Below are 19275 nucleotides of genomic sequence, written 5' to 3' on the forward strand. Positions count from 1 at the left end.
TAATACATTATAAAATATATGCCAGAAATATACATTTTAAAAATTTAAGATAAAAATAAATAGTAGTTTTGTATTTTCTCCACACTGAAATGATTATTTTAGAGATACCAGATATATTTTCCTTCCATTTCTTTTGTGTTCCTGTGTATATATATTCTTATTGGTTGTCCAGAGTTCATATGACTATTCTTTAGGTCTTGGACATTTTATTTTATTTTATTTTATTTTATTTTATTTTATTTTATTTTATTTTATTTTATTTTATTTATTTTTTTTAAATATATGAAATTTATTGTCAAATTGGTTTCCATACAACACCCATTGTTTATCACAGCAGGTGCCTTCCTCAATACCCATCACCCACCCTCCCCTCCCTCCCGCCCCCCATCAGCCCTAAGTTTGTTCTCAGTTTTTAAGAGTCTTGGACATTTTATTTATATCCTTTTTTCTTTTCTTAAAAATTAGGCTGTCATGAGCCTCTTTGTATAAAAACCATAGTCTGAATTCCTCACTATTTCCTTTAGGTATATTCTTAAAGGGAGGATTGTTGGGTCACAGATACAAATGTTTATTAGGCTCCTGATATATTAAAGATGTGAATTCTTGGGGCGCCTAGGTGGCTCATTCGGTTGAGCATTGGATTCTTGATTTCAGCTCAGGTCATGATCCCAGGTTCATGGGATAGAGTCCTGCATCTGGCTCAGTGCTGGCAGCACAGAGCCTGCTTGGGATTGTCTTTTTCTGTCTCTCTGTTTCTGTCTGTCTCTCTCTCTTCCCCTCTGCTCCTCTTGGAGTGTGTGCACACATGATCTCTCTCTCAAATAAAAATTTAAAAAAATTTTTTAAATGATGTGTGAATTCTTTCCTTCACATTTTTCACTAATGCTTTTCCCACTGTGGTTTGCCATTTGGCATCTCTTTTCCAGGAAAATGAGAAGGCATATTATGAGGAGAAATTCCTCTGTAACAGATGGCTGTCCCAGACACTCATGTAAAGCAAGCTGGATATAGTTTTTCCATCTCATTGGGATGGGAACATTGGTTCCATGCCCCTGCATCCCTCTTGACATGATTGTTCATATCTAATTAGCTATAAGTAAAACCATTTGAATTTATCCTAATGCATTTTTAAGCAGAATAATGCCCATGGGGGGAATGTTTAGGGAGTGAGAAGGGATTCTGCATTTTCCCAAAATTTTCAGGAAAGAATCTGCATGAGAAAGGGGTAATATCCAAGTGGCTTTTGTGTGATACCAGTTCTTTCCTTTTTTTCTGTGTTTTGGCCTAAACTAAGCTCTTACTTTACCCTACTAGCATTTATCATAATGAGTTTCAGGAAACTTAATTACTGAGAAAGAGTATTACTGTGTTGTTGTTTTTTTAAATGACACACAATAGTTTAAATCAGTTTTAAACGTTAAAGCTATACTTGGTACAAATGTGCTTCTGTTTGTGTGTGTTTCACACTGCATTATAATTCATATTTCCATGATTATCTTGCTTAATAAGCTGTTACCTTCTTGTGGGCAGGATTTGTGTGTGTTTGTCATTTCAATCCCAAAGCCTTTGCCCAACAGGCAGTAAGTGTCCAATAAATGTTTTGGAGATAAAATAGTAAAGATTAAGAGTATAATGGTGGATGAAAACCCTGTAAGGAGGCAGAATAACAGGATCCGTATGGGTGCAGGCTTTGGAGCCAAACATCCGGATTTGCAGTCTAGCTTTGTCACTTTTCAGCTAAGGCTTAATTTCTTTATCTGTAAAATGGGGATATTAATCCTGACCTCGCAGGGTTGTGCATTTAACTCTGCCAAGGCATATAGTCTTGGCAATATAAGTTGTCATATAGATGCTCAGTAAATGCTATCCGTTAAGAGTAATGCACAAAAGGTATAGAGAAAGCATGCTGTTCCTCAAGTAATTTTATTTCATGTCAAGGGGCAATTAATTTTAACTTTTTTCCTTTTATTTATTTATTTTTTTTAAGAATGGAGAAACACCATTCTTTCTGGCTGTTAAAGGAGGTCATGAAGAATGCAGCAAAGTGCTCCTGACAGCAGGAAGTGATATCAACATTCCAAATAAGGTATGTGCTCCATGCCATGTTCGCTCACTCATTGGAGGGGGACTCAAAATGTTCTTTGAGTAATCTGGTCCTGCATTGATCCACTCACTAGGCCTTTGTAGAATTAATATTTTTAATTTTGGAAAACAGGGGCAAGCGGAACAGATAGTTGTTGTTCTCAAGTACAGAGACATTCTCACTGTACCTTGATTTCTCCCTAACAACTATACATGCCTGGCTTATACACAGTAAGTACAAAAAAAAATATTATTGTGTGGAAACCCACGTGGTCCGTCTGGAGCCTGAAGAGGATAGGATAGAGCCTTCTTGTAAATACAGAATGCTTTTGTATTCGTGGTGTTAAGATCCTTTATCACCTATCTTCTTTTTTTGGTGAGGAAATTAGAATTTAGAAAAGTTAAGGAACTCATTCAGGATTATCTGACCAGTTGGTGGCAGTGGGGAGGATTCTAACCAGGTTGATGGCCTTGCCTTCCAGATGGTTTTACTTTCTTATTCTATTTTTCTAAATAATTTTAAATTGCAATGAAAATAACAAAAAATCAGAAGTACCAAAGGGTATATGATGAAAAGTGTCATATTACAACTATACATCTCAATTTCTCCTCCCTAGAATTAATGTAATTCATAGCTTATCTTGCAGGAATTTTCCGTGCATTTACATGGAAAATGTACACGTGTGTAAGTACTGGCACCACATAGATGATAGCACACTGCATGTATCTGCTGCTCTGCACCTTGTTTATTTTTTAAGTGCCAATAAATGTTGGAGCTCTCTCCATAGCAGAGCAGTGTATAGGCACACCTTAAAGATATTGCAGGTTTGGTTCCAGGCCACTGCGTATCATAATAGAGTGAGTGAAATGAATTTATTGGTTTCCCAGTTCATGTAAGAGTTAGGTTAACATTACACTATAGTCTGTTAAGTGTGCAATAGCATTATGACCCCCCAAAACAGTGTACACACCTTTATTACAAACTGCTTTATTGCTGGGGTGCCTGGGTGGCTCAGTCGGTTAGGCATCTGACTCTTGATTTTGATTCAGGTCATGATCTCACGGTTCATGAAATGGAGCCCCACATCGGGCTCTGCCCTGACTGCATGGAGCCTGGTTGGGATTCCCTCTCTCTCTCCCTCTCTCTCTACCCTTTCCCCTGCTCTCTGTCTCTCAAAAAAAAAAAAAAAAAAAAAATTAAAAAAAAATACTTTATTGCTAAAGAATGCTAATAACTATCCTCTACATTTTCAGTGAGTCATAATCTTTTTGCTGATGGAAGTTACCTCCTCCACTGAAGGTATGCCTATAGAGACAATTCCTTTTCAAATGGTACAAAGTTAAACACTAGAATCAAGAATTAAGTCCCAAACCAGTAATGTTTTATATTCTTGTATTCTGCGGGTGGAAGTATACTTTTGTACAATGCTTTTGGAAAAAAGCATTCTGTCACTTTCCTTTCACCCAGGCTTGAGAAATTCTGTTGAGGGAATAACCTTGGAAAAAGCTACATGCATTAAGATAGATAATAAAGTTACTTCCAGTGGCTGAGAATTATATACAACCTATATATGCAATGAAGTCTGTAGGAAAGCCACATAAAAGTTTGCTGCACCTTTTTCTTGGAATACCATGTTACTATTAAAAAATATTAATGATTGGGGTACCTGGGTGGCTCAATCAGTTAAGCATCCAACTTCAGCTCCAACAGTGATCGGGTTTGAGCCCCACGTCCGGCTCTGTGCTGACAGCTCGGAGCCTGGGGCCTGCTCTGGATTCTGTGTCTTATTCTCTATCTCTCCCCCACTAAATATATTGCAATATTGAAAAATGTTTATGATAGAACCCTAATAGAAAAACAATATGTGTTTATACATAAATTTTCACTGTCTTAAATTTACATTTCCATGGACAAGATTGCGGGAGAGAATGGAAAATGAAGATACTATGAGTTGATTCCCACTGATGTTGCAGGCTTATCTATGCAGTAAATGAACCTCACATTAATAATTCATGGGGCCCATGAAATCCTGAGAATGTAGAGAGCTGTGCTGTTGTTCAGGCATTCCCAAGTGCTTCCCTGCCTACCCCCCCTACTATCTACAGCCACCCTGGAGTCCCTGGGAAGGCCTCCCTCATTATCAGGGTCCTTTGAGCTCATTCGTTTTGGCTGACTCCATCATTCTGTACCCTCCCTCCCTCCCTTCTGTACTTAATTTTGTTTGGCCCCCAGAGAGGTTTTGCTTTGTAATGGTTTTCACATGCTCACATTCTCCCTCCCACCCCCTGCCCCGACCTCGCCTAGGACTTACAGGCCCCACATTGTCCATATCCTTATAGTCTTGGCCTCATCAAGGCACCCCAGAAATTGTTCTGAGTCCATTTTTGAGCTTTTACATTTTGAGTTTTCCCCTGAGTTCATTAGCAAACTTCCTAGATGAACAGCCTAACCCAGCAAAGACCCTGGGGGAATAAGCTGTGTGCACCAGGAAGCATGCAGCATGGACACATTACTATGGGGACAAGTTAGACTATTTTGCTCTTCCATCTGTAGGTGATTACTGTGTTTGATCTTGGAAATGCGTCACCTGTTGACAGTGATTAATCTTGCCCTCCAGGAGCAAGGTCTGTCCATCCATCCGTCTGTTCCTTCCTTCCTTCCTTCCTTCCTTCCTTCCTTCCTTCCTTCCTTCCTTCCTCTTTATTTATTTTTGAGGGGGGAGGGGGGAGAGAGAGAGAGAAACAGAGAATGTACAAATGGGGGAGGGGCAGAGAGAGGGGGAGAGAGAGGATCTGAAGCAGGCTCCACACGGATAGCAGACAGCCTGATGTGGGGTTCAAGCTCATGAACCGTGAGATCATGACCTGAATCGAAGTTGAATGCTTAACCAACTAAGCCACCCAGGTGCCCCTGGGTCATTTCTGAGAAGGTGATTGGAGAGAATTGATTTAGCTATGAGCAGAGACTTCCTTCATTTGTGCTGGATGTAATACTGCCGAGTTTGGTCAATAGATGCTCTTCAGGGTCATACTAAATGCCTCTGGTCCAGTGAAGACTTTTGTAGACCTTAACAACTCATTTCTGGAGACCCCACCCTCATATCCTATCGAACATATTTAAATGCCCCAACATTCCACATTAATTTTTTTTGCTGTAAATTATTTTCTAAGACTTTTTTATTGGCTGTGATAAACTACCCTAATTTATGACTGACGCTGGTTTCTTAGAACTCTCTACATACTTGGGAATTAGAGGAGATGAAAAAATTTAACCTACAAATTGTTAACAAATGTAATGAATATTTTATGACTGTTACATTTAACAATCAATGAGGTATGAATATGTCAATTAAATATTTATTCACTTCAAGTTCCTGGTTTTCTTTTGGTATCTTGGAATCAATAATTTTTTTGCTAAAGATTTTAAACATTTCTTCGTCTCCTAAAAAGTCTGTAGGCCCTATACACAGTGCCTATACTGCCTCTGGGGTAAAGTGCTGGAGTGCCACAGCTCTTCCTACTACGTTCTGGCTTCAGGTTCTTCACAAACTTGTTTCTGATTTAGATCTTTTCATTCGGGCACTTCTTACCATTCTGATCTCAGTCCAAATTTCACCCCACCTGGGAGGATTTTCTTGATCACTCACCAGAAAGTAGCCATCCAGCCCTGCTGTTTTACTTCGTTTTGTTGCACTTATTATTAGCTGATATTATTCTAATAACATCTAGATTTAGTAAATGGATTTATTCTCCCATCTACGGATTCACTGATCTACCAGTCTGCCAATCTATAGATCAGTTGATTGTCCACCTCTACTGGAATGTGATAATGGACATCTTGTTTACCGTCATATCTCCCCACTATCCAACATGGTGCCTGGCAGATAATAAACGCTCAATTATTTCTTTGTGGAATGAATATGATGACGGTTATGATTACTGTACATATTTACTAGCTCATTTATCCTCTCAATATTACTATGGTTTGAGACAAAGAGGTAGGATGGTGTGATAGGTACACAAAATAATGCTCCCCCGCCCCCCGCCCAATGTTATCCATATCCTAATCCTCGGAACCTGTGAATATGTTATATTACAAGGCAAAGTGGGATTCAGGTTGCACATGGAATTAAGGTTGCTAATCAGCTGACCTTAAAATGAGATTATCCTCATTTATCCAGGTTGGGCCCAATGTAATCACACAGGTCTTTTAAAGTAGAAGAGGAAGGCAAATGAGGAGGCCAAAATGATAGAGGGTGAAGACTTGGCGGACCATTGCTGGTGCGCCTGAAGATGGAGAGAGAGGCCATGAGCCACAGGATGTGGGCAGCAATGTCCACAAACTGGCAAAGTCAAAGACGTGGATCTTCCCAAGGGCCTCCAGAAAGGCCTGTAATTTAGCCCAGTGAGACCCATTTCAGACTTCAGACCTCCAGAATTGTAACAGTACATTCGTATTTTTTAAGCCACTGAGTTTGTGGCAATTGGTTATTAGCAGTGATAAAAACTAATAGTTAGGTTCTTTTTTACAGATGAAGACAAAGAGGCCCGTACTTGAGAGGCCACTTATTCAAGGTCATATAGTAGGAGCTCAAGCTAGAGTCCAGTTGGTCAGCATGTGTATTGTTCTTTTTAGTATCATCTTATCTATTGGCTTCATAACAAACCAACCCAGAGTGCAATGGCTTAAACCAACAACACCTTATTATCTTTCATGGCTCTTGGACTGAGAAATTCTTACTTTGGGTCTGTTATGTGGTTGTAGTCAGATGTCAGCCAGGACTTAGGTTATTTGAAAGCTTAAGTGAGCTGACTCACTCACATGACTGGCAGTTGGTGCCATCTGTCAGCTGGGAGCTCAGCTGGGGCTCTTGAATGGCATGGACGTGTGGTCTCTCTTCTTCACAGCATGGCAGCTGGTTTTTAATAGGCAGGGAGGTGAAGTTGCCAAGCTGGGTAGCGGCTGCACCTGGGTCTGGCACACTGTCATTTCTGCCATACTCTGCTGATTGGTCCAAGCAGTTATAGGGTCCACTCAGATTCAAGGGGAGACCTCTTGATGAGGCAGTGGGCAGTCTCAGGGCCGCATGTGAGATGGTACTTACTTATGTAGCCACTTTTTGGAAAACATAACATCCTGTAGAACCTTATTTGGTTGGTGGGCCTAGAAATACTTTGTAGCAATCTTAAAATTAATCCATCAACAACTATCCATTGTCCTTATACTGTTGCAAAGCACCATACTAAGACTTTTTGGAGGATAGCAGGATAAATCAAGAACAATTTTCTCATCTAGTGTTCACAGTAAGTGAAGTCACTTGAGCACAGGGAAGGTAGGAGGCAGCTGGTACCAGGGAAGGAGAGGCATTGACGAAGGAGATGAATAAGGGGCCATGAGGGAACACTGCACATGGGTAGCAATCATGCTGAGCTTTGAAGCCAGACCTGGCAGAAAGAGCTGCAGGTAAGCAGTCAGGGTTGCAGCAGGTATTGAGGCATTTCCTGGGACCAACACCAAGTCAGCCTTTTTAGCTCAAGGAGGGTGTTTGCAGAGTGTATGGAGAGAAGACTCAGCCCTAGTCCACTTTGTACTTAGAGAGGGGAAACAGGGATTTAACTCATATTTGCTTGAGGCATGTGTCACCTCAGACTCTCTTTTTATAGGAAACACTTAGAAATAACAAAGAGGCCCTCAAAATAATCAAAAACACATTGGATTTTCTTTTTTAAATAGTTGTATATTTCTTTGTATTAATTAATTACCATGTGATGAATATCAGAAAGCAGGCTGGATTCTAATGGGGATCTTCCCTGCCTTTTCCACCTGTGTTTTGCAGCTCAACATCAGTGCTTTGCAGATAGCAACCCAGAACGGCCACACATCCCTTGTGAGCTGTCTTCTCAGTAAGCATGTTGACCTGTACCAGAAAGTGGAAGTGAGTCTGTTTCAATAACATGGGCTTTGATCCTGGTGCTGTGAGGCTGGCTGTGTGCAGAGATGCTCCTTGCAGATACTTGGGGGGTGGGGAGGAGGGGAACGAGATGTTCACAAAGGAGGAATTCTTTCTGGGGAAGCAGACTGACTCCTTTTGGAGGCTGAGTCTTAATCTTGAGAAATAAAATGCAAGGGATGAATTTTATAAAGTCTTTGAAGTTCCTGAACAAAATGAAATCTTTGTGCTTTAAATATTGATACTTGCTGCAATAAAACGTTCTCAGGTGTCCAGAGATGCCATTATTCTTGTATTAAATTTATCAGTCTGTGGAAAAAAGGACACTGCTATAAATGGGAAGGAGGATGATCTTTTTCCCCCCCTTCACTGAGTGATCTTGTTTTTCTTTTGCAAGTCCATCCTTTATACTGATTGAGGTTTTCTGAAGTTTGAGTTGGCTTTGGTAGGATTGAGGAAGGCCCTCTGTGCCAGCAGTAGATGGGAAGCATTCCTCTGTTTTTCACTTCTCCTGTGAGAATATTATTTCCTCTGATCTTGGTTAGCAATTACTATTTATTATATTAACTAGAGAGGAGGGGCGTGATTTGACCATGTGTGGTCAAATTTATTATATTAACTATTATTATATATTAACTATTATTATTTATTGTATTAACTAGAGAGAAGGGATGTGATTTGACCATGTCTGGTCAAATTCCTCTAACATTAGAGGAATTGGCTCTGAACGTCCCGGGTCTGTCCAGGGATGCTTCCCATTTCTCAGGAAGGGCTGGGTCCCAGCAAGGCCGGTAGCCCTGGCTGGAAGGACACTGCCTACTTCCCTGGCCTGAGGGATGCTTTCTCTTTTTTCATGCTTGGTGCCTCAAGAAAGAACATCCTTCCAGAGAAGAAGAGGCCTGCACGGAAAGCCTCCCTCCCACACTGCCCTGACCTGCCCGATCATCTCCATTTCCTTGCTCACCCCCATGGCAGTCTGACTTCTGCAGCCATGGTGTCCTACCTGCCCCCCTTCTCTCCTCTTCCTCTGTGGGCTGGTGATGCTCTTGTCAACTCTGTACATCTCTTTTTCATAGGTTTCTTTCATAGTAGGTTTCCTGGGAAGGAGCCTGGTGCCAGTTTTGGAGTCAGGCAGATCAGGGATTCAAATCCTGTCAAATCCATTTCTTGCCGCCAAGGCCTTGGGGAATTATTTAACTGCTCTGTTCCTTATATATAAAGTGGGGAATAGGAGAGCCTGGGTGGCTCAATTAGTTTGACTTCAGCTCAGATCGTGATCTCACGGTTTGTGGGTTCAAGCCCTGATTGGGCTGTGTGCTGACAGCGTGGAACCTGGAGCCTGCTTCAGATTCTGAGTCTCCCTCTCTCTGCCCATTCCTCGCTCATGCTCTGTCTCTGTCTCTCTCTCTCTCTCTTTCTCTCTCTCAAAATAAATAAATAAACAAACAAACAAACAAACAAACATTAAAAAGTTTAAAAAATAAATACAGTGGGGAATAGATGTAACTGCTAGGATTATTGTAAATCAAAACTATTAGCCCAGAGTTTAGAATATAAACTATGGGGGAAGTGAGTGTACAGTAAGTAGCATTATAAGATGTTAAATGTACCTTACTGATGCTTATTATTAATATCTCTTTTTCTTGAGTAACACTGTGCTCTATCCTCATCATGCACCCTCGCACACACCTGTGTTGCCTGTCGGCTGTCTTGGCTCTCGGCTCTACTACTGTTCACAGCCTTGCTGGATCTTCTGCCTGCACCTGCTTTTTATACCTGTACCCGTCCCCCTCCTCCCTGCCTCTAACCTCCTAGGACCTTCCCTCCACCCTGACTGCCCCTGAGCTGTCTCTCACGCCTTCCCTCTTTTTCCCCACCTTTTTTTCTTTGCGGCTACCTTCTCTACTCCTGGAGACATTTCTCTCTTGTCATCATGGGCCAGTGGCACCTGTGTGTCAGTGAGGCAACAGGAGCTAAGTGTGTGATTCTAGGGCTGATCGTGACATGACAGCCTGGCAGGGCTGGCGAAGAAGCCCACTTGTGGAGATGGCTGAGAGGGACTGGGACACTTCAGGTGAAGGTGTGGCTGCAGGATGGCTGCACCTTCATTTAACTGCAAATGAGGACAGGGGAGCATGCTGGAGAGGTTTGGTAAACATACTGGGGCTGTATATATACAGGAGAAGGCTAAACATGAGCACGGTGCCCCTGGGTGAATGGGTCATTAGTCCCATGGAATGATCTAGGGAGAAAGAACTCTAGATCAGATCATTTCAGGAAATGCTGAATGTGCATGCTTTTTCCTCCTTGTAGTTATTCCCCCCATACTTTAGCTTTTTGAAGGCTCTGAGAAGTCCTGCATTAAGCCTGTTTCATATTTCTTATCCTTCTTTTCAAAGCACAAATGTCAGTTCTTCAGGAAAGCTTTTTCTCATCTCCAGAAAGGTCAGCCCTCTGGCCATCCCATATATGCTCTTATACCACTTGCTACTTTTCGTCCAAAGCATTTATCACAATTTGTGCATTTATTTTGTGATTAAAACAATAACAACAACAACAATATATTCTTGCCCCACTGGATTGGAAGAATCCTGAGAATGCCAGGTTCGCCACTGAATCCCTAGCCTCCCATAGTAGGTGCTCAGTGTCTAGTCCTGGAATGAATGAGGGGGCAGAGCTGATTGCTGGTAAGCTGGTTTGCTGCACAGCCTTGGGGTGGAAATGATGCTGAACACTCGCTATTGGCCTGCCGCCGCCGTGCAAGGCAATTCCAGTACTCAGAGATTATTAGGAAACGTCTGTCGAAATGAATTGCTTTTTGGTGTGAATGATGAAGCCAAAACCTCTTGGATTTGAAAATTTCTTTCTTTCTGCAGCCGAAGGAGTCCCCTCTTCATTTAGCTGTTATCCACAACCATATCACAGTTGTAAAGAGCTTATTAAGTGCACAGCATGACATTGACATCTTAAATCAGGTAAGCCAGCAGTCCGAACCCAGAGAGTCTGTTTTCTTATGATTCAAGGTAGTGTGTGACTACAGGTAATTTTGAGCAAGTTCAAGTTGCCCTAAAAATTTTCCAGGAGGAATATACATATTCTTTTTATCCATTTTCTGCTGTAACCCCCACTCCCACTTGCACACACATACTTTTTCAAACACACAACCGGGGTTCAGTTAGTGCTCACATTTAACAGGCCCAGCACTTCTGGTAGATAAACAGTAGCTCAGAGTTAAATTGCCAGATGCTCTTTAAATCAAAGCCCACTCCTTCAGTATGAAATATAATTGGCCAGTAGCCCTTTGCCACAAGGAGGAAGCTTTGTTTCTATATTAGAGACTGTAAATGTGTCTTTTACCCAAAGGTAAAAGAGACCTCTTGGAATAAAAAAGATCACCATAAATTAAATCTACTGGAGCAGAGTCAAATGCTCCATAAAAGGAATCCATCACTAGCTGGTTGTGGAAATGCTGAGTTGGAAGATTAACGAGGGTGGGTACTGTCTGAATCAGGGCCTCCTCCGGGGCTGAGCTGCCTCTCCCAAGAGCTGTGGGAAGTAGGAAGAGAAACTCTTGGAAGAGGAGCTCTTTTGGAGCCCTGGAGACAGGTGAGAACTCTGGACTCCTCTTGGCTTTCTGACTGCCTCTGCCTAGAGGAGCCTCAGCTGGACCCTGAGGGGAGGGAGCAGCCAGATATGGTGGACATACCTGTCCTAACCACCCCCCGCCCCCCACACTGGGAGCCCCTGTTTCCATGTCTTTGGAACCAGAGCAGTGCCACAGATCTCTCCAGTCTCCTCCATCTCCAACCTAGGAGTTCCTTTGTGCCAGATGGGAATAGAGACTTACCTACCCTTCCATCCCTTCCTTCCTCCAGGGACCTTGCTCCTCCCTGTGTTTTACCATCCCAAATGTTTGTAGGGAGGGAAGGAATGTTATTATACATACTTCGGTGTCCAAGTATGTTAATGTCCCAAATATTTGCTTACGTGCAGAATTTTTGCTCTATACACAGAACTTGTGTGTGATTTTGGTTTCACCAGAATTGGCCAGATTCACTCTAGAAAGGAGGGTTTGTTAGTCTGCCCGCCAGGTATAGAACTAGACTTGACCATTTCAATTCTCTGTTAGATTGGGAATATACTCAATGTATAACAATAAGAAAATATAAATAAGATAAAAATTTATAATTATCATCCCCCCCCCCCAATAAAGAGAACTCTTGTTAACGTATTGGTTCATTTCCTGTCCTCTAGACTTACAGCAGTATCGTCAAATTGAGATGATATTGGTGTTTGAGGTATGACCCTGTGTCTCTGTTCCATGTTGATAGAGACCTTTGATAGTTTGTTAGTGTAAGTGTGATGTTTTGGATGAGCCCCAGAGGGGCTGATTGCCACCCAAAAGTGAGTCTTTAATAAATGCTTTCTAATACTAATTATGTTAACGCTCCAAGCAGGTTGATCCTGTGCTCAGGTTGGCAGAGTACTGAGCTAGATGCTATTGTCCAGCTCTGTGACCCTGGGGAAGTTGCTTCCTGTCTCTGGTTTAAGGGTTGGGCTAGACCATAAACAATTTTCCTTTCAGTACTAATATTTTAGAAATGTCTGTCTGCACATCAGCATGATGCTCATGACTCTAACTCCCCATTCTTCCCTCCCCTCAGTTCCTGGCAGCCACTACTCTGCTTTCTGTCTCTATGAACTTGACTCTTCTAGTCTGTCATAATGAAGTGAGAGGTTAAAGTGTGTTATTTTCTTGTGATTTCGTATTTCTTGGAAACACTGTTACCCTCTTGGTAAGAAAACGATTACCCCAGAGAGAAATTAGAAGTCTTGTACTCTCTTATACATTATAACTAAGAAATTTACAAGATAGAGAAAAGCATCAATAAGGCAATAAAAATTAACTCCCTAATCCTGCCATCTAGACATTATCGTTAATATTGTTGTGTTTCCTTCTCTAGATACAGTGTTGTGTCCAAAGTCTGTCAGTGTTAAATGAGTACTTTTTCCATTTTAAGAATTAATCTTGGAAACCACTGTTTAATTTGTAGTTAAGTACACATAACGTAACATTTACGATTTTAACCGTTGTTGAAGGTACACTTCAGTGACCTGAAGCACAGTCACGTTGCTCTGCCTCCACCCCCACCACCCAGTTCCACAACTCCTTCCATGTTCCCAAACTGAAACTCTGCTCATGACTCTAACTCCCCATTCTTCCCTCCCTGCAGTTCCTGGCAGCCACCACTCTGCTTTCTGTCTCTATGAACTTGACTATTCTAGTCTGTCATAATGAAGTAATGTTTCAGAAATCATTTTTAATGGTTGTCTGCTAATCCGACATGTGGATATACCTCAATTTACCCAGCAAGTCTCTTTGTCAAACATGTAACTTTCTTTCAGTTTTTCACTGTTACCAACAATCCTACAGTGAATGTCCCCTGTACCTATTTAAAAATGTGATCTTAATCTATTTTCCCATATGCCTATATAGGGCACCTCTACTTTCCCTTTGTCTTTTCATTATGCAAGTTTTTTCCCCCTCTTTAATGTGTTTAGATTACATTTTTGAAATTTCTCATGGCAGAGGCAGCAGACTCCTTTGCACCTAGCTGCTGATCTTGGCCATGTGGAACTGGTGGACACTTTGCTGAAGGCAGGCTGTGACCTGAAGGTCGTTGATAAGGTAAGCTCATGGACTTCACCCTGTTCAGCCAAGGTGGTTGTGAAGAGCTGTCTGCAGGCTGTAAGCCTTGACAGCAACCATAGCATACCCTTCGTGAAAAGACTGGATAAACCTTACACAAACATTGTAACGTGGTCGTCAGCAAAACATCCTGATTGTGATTGAGATATGTAGGTAAGAAATTTTACTCTGAATAATAAAATCTGTATTTTTTTAAGTTTTTTTTTCTTTTTTTATAAGTAATCTCTACACCCAATGTGGGTCTTGAATTTACAACCCCAAGATTGAGAGTCGCATGCTCTACCAACTCAGCCATCTAGGCGTCCCTAAAGCATATATTTTTTAAATTAAAATTATGTATTAGGGGCGCCTGGGTGGCTCAGTCGGTTAAGCATCTGACTTTGGCTCAGGTCATGATCTCATGGTTCGTGGGTTTGAGCCCCGTGTCACCCTCTGTGCTGACAGCTTGGAGCCTGGAGCCTGCTTTGGATTCTGTGTCTCCCTCTGTCTCTGCCCCTCCTGTGCTCATGATCTGTCTCTGAAAAATAAACAAACATTAAAAAAATTTTTTTAATAAAAAAATAAAATTGTGTATTAATCTTTGGAAAAGATTAAAGATTCAGGTGGTCCAAAAATTTAAAAATATAATCAGTAAGGGTTTTACAATAAAAGTGTCCCACCCGCCCTTGACACCGTTTGTCTGGTTCCCATACTACCCTTGCTAGTGGATCTATTATCATAAATTTCTGTTTTTTCCAGTTTCTTTTTATGCATAAACAAGCAAACATAAATATATAATACTCTTACTACATTCCTCTCTCCTTTTTACACAGTGGTGATATACTTGTACATATTGTCCTGCATTTAGCCTTTTTCCTTTAAAAATATAGAGTAGAAGCTGTTCCATATTAGTACAAGGAGAGTTTCTCCATTCTTTTTTAGGTAGCTGTGGTATGGACATATCATAATTTGTTTAGTTATCAGCTGATGGGCATTTAAATTGTTCCTAAGCTTTAGCTTTTATAAACAGAGATGCAGTGAATAAACATACATGTCTAAAATTTTTTTACTTAAAATTAAAAAAAATTTTTAAATTGTAAAATAAATACAACAAAATTTATCATCTTAACCATTAAAAAAATTTTTTTTAATGTTTATTTTTGAGACAGAGAGAGACAGGGTATGAGTAGGGGAGAGGCAGAGAGAGGGAGACACAGAATCTGAAGCAGGCTCCAGGCTCTGAGCTGTCAGCACAGAGCCCGACACGGGGCTCAAACCCACAAACTGTGAGATCATGACCTGGGCCAAAGTCGGATGCTCAACCAACCAAGCCACCCAGGTGCCCCATCATCTTACCTATTTTTAAGTGGACAGTTCAGTAGTATTAAGTCGATTCACACTATTATGTAACCAGTCTCCAGAACTTTTTCATCTTGCAAAACTGAAACTCTATGAACAACAACTACGCATTTCCTCGTCCTTCCCCAGCCCCTGGCGACCACCACTCTTATTTTCTGTTTCTATGAATTTGACTATTCTGGGTACCTCATATAAATAGAATCATACAGCGTTGGTCACTTTGTCACTGGCTTATTTCATTTAGCATAATGCACTGAAGGTTTATCCATGTTGTAGCACATGTCAGAATTTCCTTCCTTTTTAAGGCTGAATGATACTCCATAGTATGTCCATACCACATTTTGTTTATCCTTTCATCTGTGGATGGAGATTTGGGTTGCTTCTACCTTTTGGTCATTGCGTAGACGTGTTTGTAAAGAAAGACAACTTTGTATATTGATGCAGTAAAGCAGACTCAGTCACAGGAGGGTTGTGGGGCATCCGTGCATTAGGTTCTAGCTTACTGAAAAGTGTAAACGCAGGAAGACCGAGGTGTGGCAGCCCTGTTAGGTGCTCACAACACATGTACCTTATTTCAATCCTCACATCTCCTCTGTGAGGTGGACAAAATTATCCGTTTTCAAGAGATTTCAGTGATGTCAACGTCACACACACAGTAAGACACAGAGCCAGGCTTCAAAGCCAAAGCTGCTTGATTGTATAGTGCTTTTCCACAGCTGTGAGCAGAGGTGACTGCTTCTGCAGCTTGCTGTCTTTTCCTTCCTTGTCTTTACCCACACTGTTCATCAGCTCAGCACATCCCTAATTCCCAGCATGAGCTGAGTTCACCCTACTTACTATTGCAGAATCACACATTTTACATCTGTGGGACTTGAAGTAGTGATGTGTTATTTTACTTTTCTGTATATGTCAGTTTTTAAAATTATCATAAAAAGTCATATAAGCCTTGGGGCACCCGGGTGGCTCAGTCAGTTAAAAGCCTGACTCTTGATCTCGGCTCAGGTCTTGATCTCATCAGGGTCGTTAGTTTTAGCCCTGCTTGGGCTCCACATTGGGTGTGAGCCTACTTAACAAAAAGGCAACACAAACCCACTGTGAACAATCTGGAAAACACAGAAAGGCATAAGGAAGAAAAAAGCATCCACCCATAACTCTGTCACTTGGGTGGAAGTGCCCCACTTGCACTCCTGTGCTCATTACCTTCCCTTAACATTTAGCATTAGTAGTCACACGTCACATCGTATTTTCCATGCTTTCCTTTCATACTGTATTCCACTTTTTCATTAACACTTAACACCTCTTGGACAGTCTTGTAGGTGGAGATTCCATAGCACTGGGAAGGGAATTCATGCTCGGCCCCCAGTGCCTATGGACTGGATGTCCTGGGAAATAGTAGCCTCAGTGCTACAATTTGACTCACAATTTGATTTTCCCATATTCCCTTCTCCTCTTCCTCTTTTTTCTCTGGGCACATAGTTGGCACCCAACACCTATTTCATTAATAAAAGCCACATTTTCCACTCACTCCCACAGTATTTACCAAGGATAAGTGACTCTAAGAGTAAATGAAAGTGTGGATGGAAAAAAGGAGCCAGGGTTTGGTGTAAATAGGACTTTCCCAGAAACCTGCTCCCTCGGTCAGAGGTGTCACAAAGCTCCTGGAGGGCTTCCCACCCTCAGTGGCAGGAGTGCTGTATTTCCACTCCAGGGCGCACTCCCTGGGAAGGTTTTCCTGCGAACTTGAGAACGCTGGCTCTCAGAATGCTGCCTTCCCACAGCAGGCTGATCATCTGGATTCAAATGGCCTCACGAGCCAGAATCTAGGCAGCATGCAATGGAAGACTTGCTAACTGCCTGCAAAGTGCTATTCTTCCTAATTTCATTACTGTCCTCTCTTGATGAGAAACTGATTACCGTCAGTCCTAATCTTCCGGCCCACCTGGGTCTTAGCACCTCCACTCACAGCCAGATCATGTGGGTTGGTGGGAGTTGCACTTGTTGCAAATGCTCAGCCATGTGAGAGAATTATTGGGATAAATTGCTGGATCCCTAAGCATGGAAACATGGGTTCCTAAAATTGGAACTTCTTCTTCTGGGATTATTTCTGACCATTGTTTTGATTATCTTCAGGATTCCTAAGCAAATTTTTCCTGTGCCATTTTAAAAATAAATAAAAACCACCATCTTTTTCTCAGGAAAATGTATAGATGTGTGTGGATTGTGCATGGCCTAAAATCTAGGGGACACCTTTTGTTATTTGGACAAGATACCATATGCGTTCCCAGGCCACTCATGCCCCAAATTATGTCCAGAATATCCCTTATTGCATATTCCATTTGGTTAAGTTTCCAATCCCTAACCCCTTGGTTGGAAGCGTAGAATAGAAAAAAATTCTAGATAGGAGTCCTGCGGGCTGAATTCTATACTATGAATTAGTAGTTTTGTCATGGATGCTACTCTTCTTCTTCTTTTTTTTTTTTAAGTTTTATTTATTTAATTTCTACACCCAACGTGGGGTTCAAACTCACGACCCTGAAATCAAGAGGTGCATACTCTTGGCGCTCCAAGGATACTATTATTCTTGATAAGATCCAGCACTTTTCGCCCTCATTAACACATGGCTTCAACTTCTTGGTCTAAGAGGGCTGTTCAGGCTCTTGCCATCATGCAAGCATTCTAGTCAGGAGGAAGGAGAAAGAGAATGGCATCCTTCCTGTCTTTAGAAATACTTTCTAGAAGTTGCACGTGCCACTTCCATTTATATAACAGAACTTAGGTCACATATCTAAGTGCAAGGGAGGCTGGGAAATGTTTGGGGTGGTCAGGTGCCCCGCTAAAATCAGGAGGTCTCTTTTTATAGCAGAAGGAAAAGGCTATTGGGGGAAGGAGGTGTGGCACACTGACTAAAGTCTCAACCACAGATGGAGTCAGTCCTCATATTACTTATTTGCTGAGGACTTCCCAGTACAGTGAGCCAGGGAGACCTCTGGAGGTCTCGGAGAGATGTTTGGGTTCTCATCGATAGAGGATGTGTAAAACATCATCTGTTGATGGTCAGTCCCTAAGTCTAAATCTTTTCCCCTGCCCTGTGGATACAGCACCTGACACCATCAATATCTAGCATCTCTTGAATAAGTTACCATGTGTCATGCACAGTCCTAAGGGCTTGATATGTACTACCGCATTTACCCCTCACCACTATACCATGGGGTAGCCTTTGAGCCCTAGAGAAGCTAAGGACTGACCCAAGTTCACCCTGCAGGGAGGCAGCAAGATCAGGATTTGAACTCAAGCCCCTCCCTCCCTGTTCCAAAGCTGGAGCTCTTAAATACTAGGCCATCCTGCCTGACACTTTCATTTTTAATTTTAGCAAGGGAAGACTGCCCTGGCCATGGCCTCCAGAAGCAACCACAGCCTTGTAGTGGACATGATCATTAAAGCAGAGAGATACTACGCCTGGAGAGAGGTAAGGAACAGGATTCCAGCTTCACAACCAGCTCTTCTGCAACCCTGTCTTCTGATGGGGCAGTGTGGGGTCAGTGTCATTCTTTCTTCTGCTCTCATGGGCAGGGTCCTGGTCAGTGCAGTTATAACGGTCCCTTTGGCCTGTGCTGCCCCATTCAGGAAATGAACAGCTGCCTCTCCCTCTCTTTACTTTGCCAGCATCAGTAGTCAGAGCTCATAGGGCTAAGTGGCCCCATCCATGTCGGCTCGAACAGACTTAGCATGCTTGCCCCGCATGGTTGGCCCTCTGCCACAGAGTCTTGGGCTGTGGTAACTTCTGGAAACCTACATTCTAATGAGCGATAAAGAAGTTGACATTCACCACTCTGCAGCTTTTAACACAAGCTGGTGCTGGCTCTCTAGCACTCAAGTATCCTGTGATAGTCACAAAAACCTTATTCATCTTGAGAACACAAAACACTTGTCTCCAAGACATTCTCTCTGCCTTCTTTCATTATTACGTCCTCTGCTAGCTGCCACTCCCACAGCTTCTCAACAGAATGCCTTTCTCTCCAAGATTGGAGTCTATACCTTCAGGCAGGAATTAGTTACCAGGCACCACCCTCAATTTGTACTTTGTGTTGTTACCATGCTAGGCTGAATGCCCCGCCCTGGTCCAGTAGGTTGGTACCAGAATTCAGCTCCTACCCTTCAGGTGTTTACCCCTGAGGAGCATCAGCCCTGATTTGC

At 42.1% G+C, this 19275-nt stretch overlaps 1 protein-coding gene across 1 annotated transcript in view; it reads left to right on the forward strand.

Moving 5' to 3' along the window:
* Nucleotides 1-19275, forward strand: part of ANKDD1B (ankyrin repeat and death domain containing 1B) — a 62169-nt gene that overhangs the window by 35364 nt on the left and 7530 nt on the right. The window contains exons 8-12 of the mRNA XM_042941276.1: nt 1988-2086; nt 7920-8018; nt 10910-11008; nt 13624-13722; nt 18452-18547. Of these exons, the coding sequence (XP_042797210.1) occupies nt 1988-2086; nt 7920-8018; nt 10910-11008; nt 13624-13722; nt 18452-18547 (492 nt within the window). The remainder of the gene's footprint in view (nt 1-1987; nt 2087-7919; nt 8019-10909; nt 11009-13623; nt 13723-18451; nt 18548-19275) is intronic.

This window comes from Panthera leo, chromosome A1 (genome assembly GCF_018350215.1).
Source record: "Panthera leo isolate Ple1 chromosome A1, P.leo_Ple1_pat1.1, whole genome shotgun sequence".
Lineage (NCBI taxonomy): Eukaryota > Metazoa > Chordata > Mammalia > Carnivora > Felidae > Panthera > Panthera leo.